The sequence below is a fragment of the Bos indicus x Bos taurus genome, chromosome 10 (genome assembly GCF_003369695.1).
Source record: "Bos indicus x Bos taurus breed Angus x Brahman F1 hybrid chromosome 10, Bos_hybrid_MaternalHap_v2.0, whole genome shotgun sequence".
Lineage (NCBI taxonomy): Eukaryota > Metazoa > Chordata > Mammalia > Artiodactyla > Bovidae > Bos > Bos indicus x Bos taurus.
This window is the reverse complement of record NC_040085.1, coordinates 68,003,359-68,022,119: the sequence shown is the minus strand read 5'-3', so window position 1 is coordinate 68,022,119 and position 18,761 is coordinate 68,003,359. Positions and strand designations below refer to the sequence as shown.

Sequence of the window (18,761 nt, the reverse complement as noted above, 5' to 3'; positions counted from 1 at the left end):
TTTCGGCATCAGGGACCAGTTTCGTGGAAGACAATTTTTCCATGCATTGGTGGGGGGATGGTTTCAGGATGATTAATGCATATTATATTTATTGTGCACCTTATTTCTAGTAATGTTACATCAGCTCCACCTCAGATATCAGGCATTAGATCCCAGAGGTTGGGTACACCTGACCTAAGCCACCCAACCTATGGTATTTTTGCTATAGTAACCTGAGATAACAGACTTTGCTTTCTCATATATCTATACATCTATCAATCTGTCATACCTGTAGCCATCATTGTTCTTTACCCCTAAACATTTTCAGCATGTTTCATTAACTAGAGTTCAATAATTTATGGTTCTTTCATATTATAAGATGAAATTTACATGCAGTGAAGTGCACAAAGCCTAACACCATTCAGTAAGTTTTAACAAATGCAAACATCCATTTAACCCACATCCCTATCAAAATATGGAATATGTCCATCACCCCAGAATACTCCCTCATGTCCATGCCCAGTCATCTTGATACCAATACCAATCCTGAAGCAACCACTCCTCTGCTTTTTTTTCACTATATGTTTAAACAAATTTTGCCTGTTTTAGAATTTCATATAAATGGAATCATCCAGTAGGTACTTGGTATGTTCTTGAAATTCCTCCATGTTGTTGAATGCCTCCATTAATTTCATTCATTTTTATTGCTGAATAGTATTCTACTATAGAAACATATCTTAATCTATTTATTCAATTATGAGGACATAAGGGCTCTATGCCATTTTTGTACACTATAATAAAGCTGCTATAAACCTTCTAATGAACGTCTCTTTTTTTAACTTATGGACGAATGCCCAAGAATAGAACTGCCGGATTTTCAGTGCATGTTCAGCTGTATGAGATACCGCCAGGCCTTCTCCCAAGGCTGTTATTCCATTTTACACTCCCACCAAGAATGTATTTGCCACATCCTCACCAACATTTGGGGGAATCAGTCTTTTTAATTTTAACCATTCTGGGGTGGGGAGGTGTGGTAGACACTCATCTTTAGGGATGCTCCCACCAGCTCCTTCCCACTAGAGCTAAACCTGCCTCTCACTGAGCTTTCTCCCCCAGGGATCTGGGGAGAGAAGCATACATCTGGTGGCTCATTTCTTCTAAGGCCCGAAAAGAGAAAGGTAACTGCATCTATTATTAGTCCACCTCTCCTCTATCTTGCTTAGAAAGAAAAGTTTAAAATATCAGAACAGTCATCTAGCTGGATCAAGTTGGCAAATTCAGTTATCTTTTGGCTGACAAAATACTTTGATACAAAAGATCCTCACTTCAAAATCCTAGCCTTTGTCTCTTTCCATCAAGATTTAGCACCTTCAGCATTCTATAGAAGTTCCTAGTCATCAGGCTCAACTTCTTTTTCTTTGGACTTCCTTAAGAACCATTCTTTACATTATCAATGCCACCCTGCAAGGCAGGATTGATGACCCCTTTCTACAGAGGAGGTCACTGCCACTGAGCTGAGGGTCTCAAGCACAGGATTTGTGACCTTCACACACGTTTCTACCCACGCGTCCCTCCCGGCAGGCAGCTCCCTCGGGGTAGACTCTGACGCAGGGTCCTGGGACACCCCCTGCCCTCTGTCCACTTTCACCATGGAGATGAGTGCAATTGGCAGTGTCCCCATTCCCCACTCCAGGCCCATTCATTTCCCAGCTTGCATCCTGTCCTCTTCTCCTTCTCTTTCTTCCAGTGCTGCTCAGTTACCTCATAAAACTCTTGTTCCCTCATCCTTTCTCTCTCTTATTCTCTTCCATATGGGAACTCGAACTGTACCCTAAGCTTGTCTGATGACTGCCAAAGTCCTGCTAGTGGCATAAAGAAGTGAGACATAATGAAAGACCAACATCATCAACATCTCAAGCCCTTGAAAGTACCAAGAGGTCCCTTTTAGAATCTCCACAAAAGAACCTTCTACTTTCTCAGTCCCTCCTAATTAAACTGGCTTTTCCTTAAGTACCAGCATTTCATGTAAACAAAAAACTTTTGTCTTCACTATTGGGTTTCTGTTTTAATTACTAGCATCACAGCAACATTGTCTTCTATTACTTTAGTCACAAAGATACAGCACATCAGTTACATTTTCAGTTACACTGCATCACTATTCTATGTAAAACCATGTAGTAAATGCCAATATGACTTAAACTTCTGGAAGGAAATCAATTTCAAAATGAGGACTTGCCTTGTTTTCCTACTCAGTTTTAAATATTTGTTATAATAGTTTCCTTTTTGGTATATTTTCTTTTATAAAGAAATGTGGAAACATACCTCAGCACCATTCTCAAAGCACAGTTTTACATGTAATATCCCTACCTGAAAAGTATATATTATTATGATCCCATTTTACAAATAAGAAAACAGAGTCAAAAAAATTCAGTAACTCACAGCTAGCAAGTGGCAAAAACCTTAGTTTGGCATCCTCCAGTTGATACTTTCTTAGCCACAACACTGTCCTTCTCTCCTGTATTGCCTGGAACCTCTCAGCATGCAAATTAAAGCCTCCCAATGATTGTGTGGTCCATCTCCCCCATCATTCTCTGCAGCTGCACCATCTTCTTCCCCCAAATTGTTCAGATCTCACCAAATCTCAGAAGACAGGAAAGTGAAGTGAAGTCACTCAGTTGTGTCCGACTCTTTGCGACCCCATGGACTGTAGCCTACCAGGCTTCTCAGTCCATGGAATTTTCCCAGTAAGAGTACTGGAGTGGATTGCCATTTCATTCTCCAGGAAAAGAGACCAGCAACAGTTCTACAGGGAAAGCAGTAAATCTAGATCTTTAGTAAATCCAGAGCTATTTTTTAAAAGCTATATCTAGAAAGGAGAGTCTATCCATGCAATTAATAATCAATATGTACTATGGATTTTAAATAGCTCTTACATGATTCTGAGCCTTGATACAGAATATGGTTTATGCCCCTGGTTTCTTTTGTTACCCAGACTGTTGCGCTTTCCTTACTAACTTGCTCTAATGGCTTTAATACAGACTGACTAACAAGATACTACTGAACAGAGACATTATGGGTGGTGGCACAGTTAGAGACTAAAAGGAGTGAGAGTCCAGATTTGATTGTAGGAGCTGACCTTTTCCACCAGCTTGGCTGGCTCTTCACCTAGTGCTGACAGGTGAGGCCAGAGTCCATTGGCTCATGCAGTCTGTGGAGAACAGGCTCACTCACACTCTACCCTACCCCCGTCTATTTTACCTTCTTGAACTCAAAAGGCTGGAATTTCAACATTTCCCTGACTCAGCATTTCCCAGACTCTCTTGCAGCTAGAATTCTAGATATAAATTAGATTCCTCTAATTAGATGTGATTGCATGAGATCCAGCAGACAGTAGTGAGGCAGAAACCATCTTCCCACCCTTTATTAAGCTGTTTCTGCTAACGAGCAAGATCATTAAATGTGAGCTGATTTTTCAGCAGCATTATTCCAAGGTTCAGTTGCTAGTTTCTTGGGTACTGAGAGGCAGTTCGGGCAGTTGGCAGCAGCAACACTTTTATTCTGGCTTCCTGAGCCCTGGACAGCCACTATGGGGTATGTTTTGAGTTGCTCTTTCCAGGGGTAATCTCAGAAGGTTCCCTAGTGAGTCAGGCCTGGATTGCCCATGTCTTCTTACTCCACCTCCTCTGCCATCAACAACATAACCACTCACATTTCTTGCATGCTCACTATGTGTCAGGCACTATGCTAAATGTTCTACATAAATCATTTTATTTAAGCCCCAAAACAACACATGAGCAAGGTATTCTTACTATTCCTTTGTTCCAGATGAGTTTGCTGAGGTTCAGAAAGAGAGGTAAAATGTATAGGATCAGATCAAAGCTACCAAGTAAATGAGCAGAGCTGGAGTCAGATCCCAAGTCTGCCTGGCTCCAAAGACTGAACCCTGCCTCTTTAAAGTATTTGAAGGCCTGGGACTATTAGCAGATTTTAATTGTTCATACATGTTATGCTGCTGAAAAGACATCATTCTTTTCCCTTTAATACACTCACAGAGGCCAGCCTGTTTTGTATCAAGATTCATCCAGGTATCAGAGAAGCCTTCAATCTAATTAAATAGAAAAGTATTTGAAAAATCCAGAGGTATCATTTGGTAAAAATTGTCTAAATCACACCAAGATCATTTTTATTCACAAGTTACAGAAATGAGATGAAAGCAGACACAACCTTTTGCCTGCCTCTGGGAGGACCAGAGCTGGGGGTGTAGGCGTGAACTTACCAGGTGCTCTGTTCACAGCGAGGTTTCGGAAATGGCTGCCTTTGATCATCTCCACGGATAATCGCCCCGTTGTGGCATTGTATGACAGCCCCACCAACAGTTCTGGCGCCCCTCCATGCGACAGCGACTGCGTGGATGAACCACTATCACTGTGAGACACTGCAGATGGGCTGAGCGGAGACTCTCCACTCTGGAGGGGAAGAACAACAAAGCATCCATTGGCCCGGCTGCGTGCCTCTCCCATACAGAAAGCCGGTATGTGTGGCGAAATTGTGGCCCCAACCTCCACTGCTGCCAAAGATTACTAAGGGCGCACTCGGTGTGAATGATAATAGGGCCTGGGGAGCACAGTCCTGGATGGGATTCCCTGCATTATTAGCTGATATATCTGTTTCAAGCGCTGGCTCCATTCACCCTCTCCTCTCCAAAGACAAAATGGACAAAGATGTTATTACTAGTGTAAATCAAACCCAGAAAGATACATGGAGAGCTAAGAAGACATTTACTATAGACCCAAATTCCCTCCTGTGCAATTTGTGCTTAAATGCTTCACATCCACCCCAGGCATGAGTTCAGCTTCTGTTTTCTGCAGCTTCTTGAGGAATGCAGCAATATAGGAGGCATTTTGCCTTCACCAGAAAAGAAATGACCGCTGGCTACCTACCACCCCATAGAACATTTGGCCCCCAGTTCTGCTTTTAAAAGTTGTCAGGAATACAGCAGATGCTACATTTTTTTTTTCTTCCTATGGAAATGAATTCTATTGAACAGGAGCACTTTTACAACTGCTTAGTAAGGAAGTTGACACAAGGACTGTGTGTCTTAGAAACCTTAGGCACCAGCGGAGCCCACACTTTCTGTCATATATTCGTGTATTGCTTCTCCAAAGCATCTGCCCCTGTGCACCAGACATGCCGGGAGGAGGAGAGCAAAGATCAGGACACTGACTCTCACCCAAGAAGCAGCAGTGGGAATGGGCTCTGCGGGCCAGCAAGCCAGCCTCCTAGAGCCACCACCTCCTCCATCAGAAACATGTGCATCAGACTGTGACAAGCTAGAGGGGCGGAATAGGGTGGGTGATGGGAGGGAGGTCCAAGAGGGAGGGATTCATGTTGATGTATGGTGGAAACCAACAGGACATTGTAAAGCAACTATCCTCCAATTAAAAATAAATTTTAGAAAAAGAAACATGTGCATTGGACTCTGCTCAAATCTTTCTTCTCAAAATCTGAAATTGTTTCCTAAAATTTCTCATCAGGAACCTCGATAAATAAATGCACTGAAAGAAATCAAATATTTCTTAACATCTTAGGAAACTACCCTATTTAAAAGCCACAGGATCCCTATAGAGCCCACAGAGGTTTTCATAGAACATAATTTATAAACTTGGAGAAGGAAATAACCCACTCCAGTATTCTTGCCACAACAGAGGAGCCTGTTGGGCTACGATCCAAAGGGTTGCAAAGAGTCAGACACTACTGAAGCAATTTAGCACACACAATTTATAAACTACAGGGCAAGGCAGTTTTAAGAGATGCCTTATAGTCCCTGCTGTCTGGATGATGATAATACCACAAGGAGATACTTGCTTAGTTTGGGGTGAGGGCCACCCCATCCCCTGGGCTTGTGCAGAAGTGTCCACTGTGACACCTGTCACTGCACAGCTTGCCTCTCCCCTCAAATCCTCAGCCTTATATTATAAACCCCTCAGTCTGTCACAGTGCATTGTCCAGTGCTTAGCTGATAATCACGCTCAACAAGTAACAGGTAAATGGGAGGATTTTTACTTCAAGGTTCTTTCACACAGCTCATTTCCCCTACTCAGCTCTGTGCCCCCAGCACAAAGCACAGGGTCCGACACAGAGTTACAGGGGTGGGAGCATCCCTGTCTCCATGCTTTATGATGCAGGACTCCTCTGAAGTCCCATGACTTCTGTTCCCCAGGATTTAAGACACACTCTACTCTGAGCTTAGGGAAAAAAGAGGGATTTGAACAGAGACAAGAGAGGGAAGCCTGATGTGCTGCAGTTCATGAGGTCTCAGAGAGTCAGCCATGACTTAGTGACTGAACCACAACAATAAAGATGTGATCTAGTTTATGTCTTAAAGGCTCCTTCTGTTCCCCAAGCTAGAAATAGTTTATAGGGGACAAAGGTGGAAGCTGGGAGATAGGAGGAGGCCATTTCAATAATCCAGCAGAGAGTCAGGCTCTGGTTGGATTTTTAATAAAAAGCCAGTAGGATTTCAGATGGAGAGAAGTCACAAATGACTTCTAAGATTTTGGGCCTGAATGCAAAGCATGAGATTGTCTTTAGCCAAGATGGGAAGACTGCAGGTAAATAGATTTGTTGCTGTTTAGTTGCTAAGACTCGTCTGACTCTTGCTACCCTATGGACTGCAGCCCACCAGGATCCTCTGTCCCTGGGATTTCCCAGGCAAGAATACTGGGGTGGGTTGCCATTTCCCCCTCCAGGGATCCTGCATTGACAGGTGGATTCTTTGCCACTGAGCAACCGGGGAAGCCCAAAATAGATTTTGTGAGGCAAAAATCAGGATTTTGAGTCTAAAGATATGAACTTTGAGACATCTATTAAAAATGTAAGTGGCTGTGTCTCCCATCAGCACAGTCTGAACTCTCTGGCTCCTTTCTTCTTCCTCAGACAAGTCAAGCCCCTTCCCACCTGCTGGTGTCTACATATACCAGCCCCTCTGTCTGGAGACTCTGTCCACACGGCACCTAGGTTGGCTCCTTTAGTTCCTCGTTTTCTATGTCATACTACCACCTGAAAGATAATTTTTTGACCCTTCAAAAGAAAATACAGCCTCTGTCACCCTCTACCCTAGCTGTCTATTGTCGCCCTCCTCCACCAGATTGTAAGGCACCACCTGTTTTGTTCACCTTGCAAGGGCATTCCCTATTTTGTTCCTTCCTCTGCCTATGTGGCACCTGACATATAGCAGGTACTCATAAACATTTTGGAATGAATGACTGATTGGCCCAACAGCCCAAGGTAACTACCTGATCTTTTATGTGATTTTTAGAAGGAGAGCCTCACACTGGATGATATATATATAACCCACAGGAAGAGAGAGTTACTTGTTTGTAGATATAAAAGCTGTGCTGTCTTATTCTGAAACCCAGGGACATAGAAGATGGGCATGTGGAAGAAGCCCAGTCTTATAAATGGAAGATCTTAGAAGTGGCTGGAGTTCAGGGCTACTCTACAGCCTACTCAGGCACACTTGTTAAGAACCTCACTTTGAAAGCCCCATCTCTGAGATTCATCATGAGATGTATCTCATACATCTCTGAGATGTACACTGGGGTCAGGGCAGGGGGATGGGTGGTAGAACCACTCATCAGCTAGTGAGAAGGCCAAGAAATCTCTCGCAGTTTCCCTGTGTCCTCCTTTACTCTGCTGCTGTCATGTCCAAAAACAGATAGGGATACATCCATCAGGTTATAGGGACTATGGGCACACACACACACAAATAAAAACCCCATTGTACCATGAAGTGCAAAGCATGGTGCAAAGGATGAGATGGGCAAAATGGAAATTAAATTAAGGGTGTCTGAATTCACAGGCTGAATATACTACATTAAGGGCTGACAATTCCAGATCCTCCAACATAGCACGTCATTAGCAGCAGCATTTAACATACTCACACTGATATTACTTCTTGGCTCCAGAACAAGAGTCACTTTCATTTCCCCATCTTGGTGCAGGTGGCTGAGATAGAAGAGCCTCTCACCCATCATTCTCTCCCGGGTCATCTTGCGGGCAGCATACAGGCGGAAGCGGACCGCACAGGCAGCCACATCTCTGGGCTCCAGCTTGGCGAAGGTGACTTTCTCCTTGAAGATGGGGTTGGACCCTCTCTGTATGCTTGTCCTGCCCCTCTGTTTCTTTGTGGGCAGCAGCACCACGTGCACTTGCCAGGAGTTGACGCCACTTCGGTCCTTATCCGGGAGGCCCTGTGCTCTGACAATGGTCACTGTGAGCTTCTGGCTGGCAGCTCTATATTCAAAGATGACATCCAGGTCACCGCATTTTGAGATGGGCTCTGGGACCCCAGGTGGCACCTGAAAATTGGTTCCGTCCTGTTCCTGTTGTGGACAGAGGGAAAGATTAGAAATGGAACAATGCCTAATGCATCTTGGAGAGATGGTGCCCCTCTATGCTTCTTCAGAACCTCACACTTTTGGACTGGTAGCTTATAACCTCATACATTAAAAAGATCTGTTTCCTGGTCTCTCCATCGGACTGGGAGTTCCTTGAGGGTACAGCACCAGACATATGGTGAGCCTTCAAAGCATATGAATGCTTTTGAAATGAATGAACAAAGTTTTTACAATTTGCAAAGTGCTATCATTGAAACCAATTGAAATACTAAGTCTAAAATTAGTTAATTATGCAACTGCCAAAAGCTAACTTTTCCTTAAGTTCCCAGGAGAAATGATTCTGCCTGGGCCTGTGCTCTCTGAACCAGGAGCCCCTGCAGAGACGGATCCTAGCAGGAGTCATGGACAGGTGAGCCTTTAATAGATTGTCTATCTACATGGTGGAAAAGGTTTAGGATAGAGTTTCTCAAACATCCTAGTGGACTTGAATCATCTGGGAATTCTGATTCAGTAGGACCAGGAGTCAGGTCTGGGATTCTGCATTTCTCAGGTCGCAAGGAAGTCTCAGCTAGTCTCCAGTCACTCTTGGAGTAGGAAGGGTTTAGGAGGGCATCCCCTGCAGCCATTTAGCAAATACAACGCTGGGCTTGGGGACAGAACACCTGGGTTGAAATTAAAATTCAACATTGAATAGCTTTTTGGCCCTGGCCAAAAGCGTCATGCTCTCTGTACCTCAGCTGAAAAATGAGCATTAAGGTGCCCGCTTGATAGAGTGTCATTCTGAGGTTTTAATGTGCCAAATCGCTTCAGTCGTGTTTGACTCTGAATGACCCTATGGACTGTAGCCTGCCAGGCTCTTCTGTCCATGGGATTTTTCAGGCAATAATGGAGTGGGTTGCCATGTCCTCCTCCAGGGGATCTTTCTAACCCAGGAATTGAACCCATGTCTCTTATGTCTCCTACACTGGCAGGCAGGTCTTTGCCACTAGCATCACCTAGGAAGCTGTGGGAAAATACTCAGCTCAGACAAGCCTCTGTAGATATCTAGTCTCATCACTGAACTGATGCTTATTTCCAATCATGGCCCCTTGTTATGAAATATCACTTTTAGACAGCAGTTCACCTCAGCCAGTCAGATTCAATGACCTCACTGAGAAAACTGAGCTGAATCACATTTGCTATAATGAACCACCCTCGAACAAACTATTACTAATGTCAACATAATTTGATTTTTTCCTCTGAAGGCATGCCTCTTACTCATGACTAAATTTTGGTCTGATTCTCACTGTAAATAAGAATCAGTTCTTCTTTATGTAATAGAGTATCAGCTGTGCTAAGATAAAGAACTCTTGTATTTTTAGATCAATATGTACACACTGCTGTTTAAAATGGGTAACAATCAGGGTCCTGCTGTATAGCATGGGGAACTCTGCTCATGTTATACAGCAGCCTGAAAGGGAGGGAGGTTTGGGGGAGAATAGATACCTGTATATGTATGGCTGGGTCACTTGGCTGTATACCTAAAACTATTACAACATTTTTAATTGGCTATACTCCAATATAAAATTAAAAGTTTAAAAAGCAAAGAACTCTTTATTTTTAAAAAATATAATAACAGACCTCAAAAATGCATGTTCATCAACAAAACTTACCCACAGAATTCAGGTGAAAGTGCATGGTTCTCTGGAACGAGATATTGTTAGGAATCCCAAGTCTACCACATACTACCTCTAGGACACTGGGCAATTATTTAATCCTTCCCACTTCCTGTTTTAATCAACAGTAAAATGGAGATTATACCTACTTTACAGGGTTGCTGTGAAAATTAAAGGACTTGACACCTAGTAGATGTCTAATAATTGCCCTCTCTTTTAAAACTCACGTTAGTCTACCAAGAAAACTTGGGCTCCTTGTTTAAGGGAAAATTTAGGCTTCTTACATTTTTTCCTCTGAGCATGCATTCATGTGTGAGTGTTTCTATTCAGAGGTACTTAGTTTCAAGTGATAAAAGTGGTTGCTATAGAGACTTTTGAATACAACTGACTAGTGTAGATATAATATTAGAAGCGAGTCTCCAAGGAGTTATGCCAACTCAAAAATCAAGTCACAGTATTCTGTTAAAACTCCCATCTATTTTAGCTTACCCTTGATCATCTCTACATTGCTTGCTGGACCATAAGGAATAATAGTTAACACTCACTAAAGCCCTTCCTTACACCAGGTAGTACACTAAACCCTTTATGGACGCAAAGCCCATTCTTATGCACTTCAGACCTTCTTGGCCTCTTGTTCCTTCTTCCCTACAGGCTGGGCTCTAAGGAGCTTCTGTCTGGCACAAACCAACAAAGTCTTTCCTCTGTCCCACACAAGGTAACTCTCAACTCTCACTAAAGGCCTATTCGTTGATGTCAAGGCTTGGAAATCTACAGAATACTTCTTGGCACCCATGAATACAAAGTCCAGAGTATGTGGGGGGTTCATTCCCCATGCAGTAAATTTTTCTCCCCTTGGACAGATGTCCTAGGACTAATTTCTACAGTTTCTTATAGTATAGTTGCACAAGATCAAGTCAGGAGTCACACTTAGTGGTAGACAACTGGATTATACACTCTCATACTGGCTCTCCCTTCCCTGTATCACTTCCCTTGCCCCTCACTCTTGATTCCTAGGACTGCATGTCCTAACAAAGTAAGCTGTACTTTTGGGAAATCCAACTAAGAAGCATTATCTTTTTAGATATGCATATTAACTTTTCATTAACCTAATAAGATAGGTTTTCAATACCCTCATTTTGGGAGCGAGTGGAATAAAGCCTTAGAATGCCTAAATAACTCATTCTTTGCCCCCAAAATCATATGCTCAGCCAAAACTACCCAAGATTTGCCAGTATTAATGCTCAAAGTCCCAAATCTCATATGAAACGATGGTGTCTACCTTCCTCCCCCACAAACCTGTCACTCTAACTACTTGTATGCATAGTAAGTGTGTGAGATGAAGAGGAAATAAGATAGGAGATGGGAGGTGGAAACACACACTACTTTGAATTTCACATCCTTTTAAGCCTCTGCTCTTGATATTAGCTAACAGTTCCTAGCTTTGTCATCAATGTCAATGCCAAGGTAAAAATATCTAGTTAATGAGCATCTCCCCACTTATCTACCAGGCTCTGCATTCAGATAAGCGTTCACTCCATCTGCAGCTTTGTGCTGAGGTCCTGGGGAAGGGTCTAAAATAATTGTCCTGAGAATCTTGAATCAGACACAGCTCCAGGCAACAGCCAGACTCTGGATGGGGACAATCCAAGCTATGGCTCATGAAAAATGGGCTTTGTGGTCCCTTCCTGGGTTGATCTGAGACCAAGATTTGTGAAGGCTGATATTTTCATAGCAAGTAATTATTTCAACACACTCTACCTATCACCAGGCAACTAAAGGCACTCCTCAGGTGGGTACTGTTAATACAGCTAATCCATCTGACCTTCCTGCAAGGTAAAAATCTCTTCATTTTTATCCCCATTTGGCAGATTTTAATTAACTTCTCAAGGCCAATCAGTTAATCAGTGGAAAGCAGAGATGAAAAGTAGGACAGCCGCCTCCCTGTGCGCTCAAAATCACCAACCACCCTCCCATCATTGTCCCTGCCAAGCCTTGGGTCTGCAGGAAAAAGTCAATGGCCTTTTCCAGCAGAGAAGGGCAATGCTTGCAAAAACCATCAGCCTAACAGGTAGGCACACTGCATAATCGGTTTCCTTCTGAGGCAAAATAAATGATCCCTTTGGCTCTCATATCCTGGGTTTTCCTTTAAGATGGGAACACTTGGGCCACATTGGCAAAACCCATGAAGATTTAAAGATGTTTCTATCAAACTGAAAGCTTTTCTGTTTTAACAAGATACTGTTGATGTCATCTGTGTGGCCCAAAGTAAACAACCCCACGGTGTGTTCCTGATGCCAGATACAAAGGGGAAGAGAGGCTTCTTAATACAGCTAAGAGGTAAATAAATCAATTCTTAAAAGGCGAGCTAAGCCTGCAAAAGCAGGCATTTACAGGAACTGCCTCCACACTGCATCTGAGGTTCTACTGTAGGAGCACCAAATTACAGTTTTTGTCTCAAAATAGATAGGAGGTTGAATGGAGCACACAGAGATGTCTGGGTATTTTTGGAATCTGAGAACATTTAGTGCCCTCAACACCCAGTCTTCTATTGAAGCTCCATGAGGCAGGCAAACGGGAGGTTGCCTGGAGAAAGTGATTCCAAGCCCAGTGGTACGGTTATCAAGGGGACAGACTGTCAATAGGCAGGTACACAGTTCTGTTTTGTTTATGTGGTGAGAGAGCCAAAAAGAATCGTATTTTTAAATGTTGAATGTTAGTGTGTGGGATTTGATCTGATTCTTGGCAGTAAACCAGTAGGAAGCAGACTTTTTTTTAAATAAAATGTATACTATAGATAGCTTTGAGGGTCTCTATATGAAGGCTTTCTTTTAACCAGCCACAAACCACGTATCTGAGTTGCCATCCCTGGACTTCAGCAATACTCTACACAGAGTACACATATCCCTGTGTCATCTCCTTATGCTTTCTCTATGTGCTCCAGTACCTTAACAGTCAGGCTTTGAAACATAATTTTCTGTGATTTTTTTTTTCTCCTCCTTGACGAGCATTTGGTGTGTATGACAGTCCAGGTTCTAATAAGAGATTCATCCTGTTTATTTTCTCAGGCAGACTGATGCTAACAAAATCCATCTACCCTTCTCCTTCCTCTATTCACACAAATTTGTATATAACTACATGAGTTATTTTATCAACATTAATTTCAAAGTAGGTATTAGACATATTAAATATTAGAATATTTAATATCTCTTAAAGTCATGCAAGGAGATCAAACCAGTCAATCCTAAAGGAAATCAACCCTGAATATTAAATGGAAGGACTGATGCTGAAGCTCCAATACTTTGGTCCTGATGCCAAGAGCCGACTCATGGAAAAGACCCTGATGCTGGCAAAGATTGAAGGCAAAAGGAGAAGAGGGCAGCAGAGGATGAGATGAGATGGTTAGATAGTATCAGTGACTCAATGAACATGAATCTGAGCAATCCTCCAGTCATACTTCTGGATGCTTAGGCATATTTGGGAGTAAGTTTCAACTGGAAAAGAAATTAGGCAATGTATATTTTATCAGAGATTTATCCAAAAAGCAAAGTCAGTGGACAGAGAGACATGACTGACTAAGGCCATCTCCTAGAACTTCAGCTCAATTTGGACCTAATAAATATGTTCATACTGTAAGATCTTCAGCATAACACCTTGTATAATTTCATTTGCAGGGCCACTGTATTTTTCATTTCATTCCCAAATAATTCTCATATTCAAAAATTCATAATTTAAGATTTGGTATAAAAAAATAGAGAGAGACTCCATTTAATTGAAACTATGAAGGAAATAATCCAGCCTCCCTATGCTAAGTCACTTCAGTCGTGTCTGACTCTGTGCAACCCCATAGACGGCAGCCCACCAGGCTCCCCTGCCCCTGGGATTCTCCAGGCAAGAACACTGGAGTGGGTTGCCGTTTCCTTCTCCAATGCATGAAAGTGAAAAGTGAAAGTGAAGTCATTCAGTCGTGTCTGACTCTTAGCGACCCCATGGACTGCAGCCTACTAGGCTCCTCTGTCCATGGGATTTTCCAGGCAAGAGTACTGGAGTGGGGTGCCATTGCCTTCTCCGAATCCAGCCTCCCTAAAGAACTAAAAACTCCTTTATATAAAAAAAGAAGCCTGATCATTGCTGGGTTCAATCTGCCACCAATGCTTCATTTTCCATTTTGATAGATTTCACTTATATATGATTTTTTTAGTGGCACACATAGGAACTGGGACTTGGTTATCTAAATAAAAAATACATTTTCATTAAAGGCTGTTTAGGTGTTTGTTTTTCAAAGCAATGCTTCCTTTTTGGAAAAATTTTCTTCTTAAAGGGAGTGGAGAAAAGGAGGAGAAGAACGGGGAGGAGAAGGGGAACAACGAACCAGGGGGCAGACAATATTCAAGCAAGGAAAAACAAACAACTTGCCTCTGGACTCCACACAGAGGAGCTGTCAGTAGCATAGGAATCTTCGAATCCCCGGTTATTAAAAGCTGTCTCCATCTCCAGGCTGCCCTCTGTGGACTGCCGGCTGAGGCTATGGACCACGCTGGTCTCTCCAGGAGGTACACCATGGTGCCTGGTGCCCCCCAGCTCACAAGTGGACTGTGAGTGGGCAGAGATGGGATCATCTTCACCATAAGACAGATTCTCAGAATAAGTCAGTTGGCTGGCTCCATCCAAACCTAAATTTGCAAAAAGGAAATTCTTTCAAATGTATTATCATGTTTCATCTTTTTATCTAGAGAAAATGGGCAATAGCAACTACCCCAATCAAGTTTGCTAAAACAAAACCCATTAAATAACATCTGCTGAAACACACTTTCATCTATATGGTGGATAAACTTGGCCCATAAAACCAAAACCCATTAGTTCATTATATAGGATACAAGAAGACTGAATGCTTTATGATAATATGAGCGTATTTAGGATGTACATTACGTTAGAAGGATAAAATAAGTCCAGCTCTTCACAACTCCATGAACTATAACCCACTAGCCTCCTCTGTCCATGGAATCTTCCAGGCAAGAATCCTGGAGTGGGTTGTCATTTCCTCCTCCAGGGGATCTTCTGAACCCAGTGATCAAATCCACATGTCTTGTATCTCTTGCATTGGCAGGCAGATTCTTTACCACTAATGCCACTAGTGCCACCTGGGAAGCCCCTGGATTCAGAGGATCTGGGTTTAAAATCCAAGTTCTGTATTAAGAACTTGAACAATTTTTGAACTGTCTTAACCTTTGTTTCCTTGTCTATGTGTGTTTGCTTACTCAATCATGTTCGACTCTTTGTAACCCCATGGACCATAGCCCACCAGGCTCCTCTGTCCATGGAATTCTCCAGGCAAGAATACTGGAATGGGTTGCCATTTCCTCCTCCAAGGGATCTTCCCACCCAGGGATCGAACCCAGGTCTCCTGAATCTCCTGCATTGCAAGCAGGTTCTTTAACCACTGAGTCATTGGGAAAACCCGTCAGAAATTCACTGTGAACATGTGAAATAATATCTGTCTAGCAACCACCAGCCTTTCCATAAATATTAGCCTTGCTTACCTGTCTGGCCTCATCCAGCCCAGCAAAGCCCACTCAGTACTACCACCAAACTCGTAGACATCTGTGGTCTCATCGGCCATGAAAACACCAGCTGTATGTTTTTGTTCACAGCAGTCTTCAAGCCCTCGCTCCTCTCCTTTCCTTCTTGTCCATCTGAAGTCCCGACAACTCCCAAATCTTCCCTGACTCGTTTAGACTCAGAGTCTTTCTCAGCCCTTAGTGTTATTCTCTTCTCTCTCAGTGCTCCCTTACCCTGTTCATCCCCTTCCTCTTCCTTGACAACCAGGTTACCCTCAGATAATAAGGAAAAACTGGCAGGGTCTTCCTGTTCTTCCTAAGCAATAGCTTTCACCCTAAATTGCCTCCCACATCCAGAAAGTAGCCAAGGATGTCTTTTCTCTTTGGCCTCTACTCTTCTCCAGTGTCCCCTACTCCCAGGATGATGGAAAATTAGAGATATAGACAGGATTCGTGAGGATGACAAACTCAGCTCTTATTTACACACTGTATAATAGCAGTTGTTCCCACCATTGGTCTAAAAATCTGAGCTAGAACATAAGGTCCTTGAAGCTGCTAAGCAACATCCATATACTGCAGTCTTGTCCATGAAAACAACAGTTGTGTATTTTTGTTCACAGCGGTCTTCAAGCCCTTCCTCCTCTCCTTTCCTTCCTGTCCATCCAAAGTCCCAACAACTCCTGAATCTTCTCTGCCTCCTTCAGACTCAAAGTGGGTTTTATTAAATCTCAAGTAGCTTTCAAGGCTATGCAGATAACAGATACTTGAAACAGCCAGATGTGTAGCAATATGGAGCAGTGTGGACAGTGGTTTAGCAGACAATATTTGACCCACCTACAATAAACACATAAACTTAAAAACACATCATCACCCTCTGCAGACCAGATATAACAATCTTTGGGAAGACTTGGTTTTCAGGGCACAAAATCCAACCCCTCATTTGGGATTTTGCCAAATCATGGCAAGCCATTGAGAAGTTCTCCATCTGCCTTGTTTTTCTTAATAATTCACTTCAGGCCTCTTGGAAACACTCTCATAGGATACCTAAAATCTTGGCATTCATACTTTCAGTTATTTGGCAAACACACACACACAAGACCCAGAAAATGACGGAACAAGGGTTATTCCATTTGCAAAACCCTATAACACAAAGCAGAATTTTCTTCTCAGGCTCTAATTAGCCCATCCATTCCTCACATACATGAACACTAAAATGTCCCGTTAAACAGTGGGTCATCCATCAACATGTGTGGTGCCCAGCAGGATCTCAGCACAAAATCTAACTCTGCCAAGAAATTACCCCCATAAAATTGTCTCATGACTTCAACTCCTACAGTGATAATACTTAGATCAGTAATAAGAGAATTTTCAAAAGCTACATTAAAGCCTTAAAATGCTATTCATAACTGAAAAACATAAGAACTATATTAATGTAACAAACCATTTTCCTTGACAGACAAGCAAGGAATGAATTAGAAAGGCAAATCTGGGGGACAAGTCAAGTTGCAAGGAGGGGGAAGGGTTATTCACTGTTACATAAAGCATCTTCACATGCTTTAAATTAAAGAAGGTCATGTCACCTTAAACACATACAGAAAAGTAATCACCTGTTGTCGAGAAATGTACCCTGGCTTCTTAGAAATTATAGAGCATAATTGTGTCACATCAACCATATTTATTTTATGAGAGGAAATTTTTTAGTCCATATCCCACTTTGATGGAATATAAACCTATTATCCTTTTATGCTTTCTTTTCTACTACAAGACCCTTCTCTCCATCACCCATACTTTGGCCTACCATTCGTGATGGTCAATTTTATGTGTCAGCTTGGCTATAGGCCTCAATTATTCAATCAAATGTTAATTTAGGAGTTGCTGTGAAGGCATTTTGTAGATATAATTAAAGTTGACTTTCAGTAGAGGGGATTATCCTAACATAATCAGTCCCTTGAAAGGCCTTAAGAGGAGAACTGAGGCATTCCCGGAGGAGAAGCAATTTCATCTATAGACTGAAGCTTCAGTTCCTTCCTGAGTTTCAGCCTCTCCTTCTGAACAGTGGATTTCAGAGCTCCCACAATCACATAAGCCAATTCTTTGCAATAAGTCTCTTAAAATACACACACACACACACACACACACACACACACACACACACACGGGATAACTGGCTTGTTTTAAGTGACACCAAGAAGGTAATGATTAGCTACTATGAAACATCTTAAGAACTAAATATTTCACAAACAAAAATAAGGCTTTGGTCAAAATAAACAAAAAGTCCAATAAGTGGGCTATTATTCTGTAGCCCATCTAACATTCATAGAGACCTCATGCACAGCTCCTGATTCAGATCACTTAGGACAAGCCCTCTTTGACATTATCAGGAATACAGTGACAACTAATTCACAATAACACTAAATCAGATATGTGAGACAAGAGAGAACTTAGCTGGAATATGATGAAGGTTTTAAGTGGGTTTAGATCTCGAATTTCACTGGTTCTACATTCTGAATGCACCCTTTAAGTGAAAGAATTGTCTACAATTAAATTTGATCTTGGGGCTTCCCAGGTGGTACTAGTAGTAAAGAACCCACCTGCCAACGCAGGAGACATAAGAGATGAGGGTTCTATTCCTGGGTGGGAAAGATCCCCTGGAGGAGGGCATGGCAATCCATTCCAGTATTCTTGCCTGGAGAATCCTAAGGACTGATGAGCCTGGTGGCCTACAGTCCCTAGGATCGCAAAGAGTCAGACACAACTGAAGCAACTTAGCATGCACGCATGCAAATTTGATCTTAGAAAAACATGTTTAAGGTAGAGGGGAAAATAGCTAAATAGAGAATAGGAGTTAAAAAAATTCTCTCTGGGGTGCATGCTTAATCTTTTCATTATTCTTTACTGCTGACACAAATTCAATGATCTAAAAATGAACAAAAAGAAATGACACAGAAAAAATCACGCAATAAAAATTACATTAACATTTCCATGGCATTTGATAACCTAAAATTTAGCATGCAGTTAATCATTCTTATGAAAACTCCTGCTGATTTTCTTCAAAATGTACAGGTAATTCATTCAGTGTAGTAGACTCATTCCACCCTCCGGTAGAGAAAAATGTAGCCTTTCTATCACGATCTGTCAAAAAACTCAGAATCATGCCAGTTACGACAAAAGTT

The 18,761-nt window shown here is 42.3% G+C and overlaps 1 protein-coding gene across 1 annotated transcript in view; it reads right to left on the bottom strand.

Annotated features, from left to right (window-relative positions):
- SYT16 (synaptotagmin 16) overlaps positions 1 to 18,761 on the bottom strand; it is a 298,738-nt gene that overhangs the window by 16,222 nt on the left and 263,755 nt on the right. The window contains exons 4-6 of the mRNA XM_027554269.1: positions 14,447 to 14,703; positions 7,923 to 8,363; positions 4,256 to 4,445 (exon numbers count right to left, since the gene is read on the bottom strand). Coding sequence (XP_027410070.1) covers positions 4,256 to 4,445; positions 7,923 to 8,363; positions 14,447 to 14,703 — 888 coding nt within the window. The remainder of the gene's footprint in view (positions 1 to 4,255; positions 4,446 to 7,922; positions 8,364 to 14,446; positions 14,704 to 18,761) is intronic.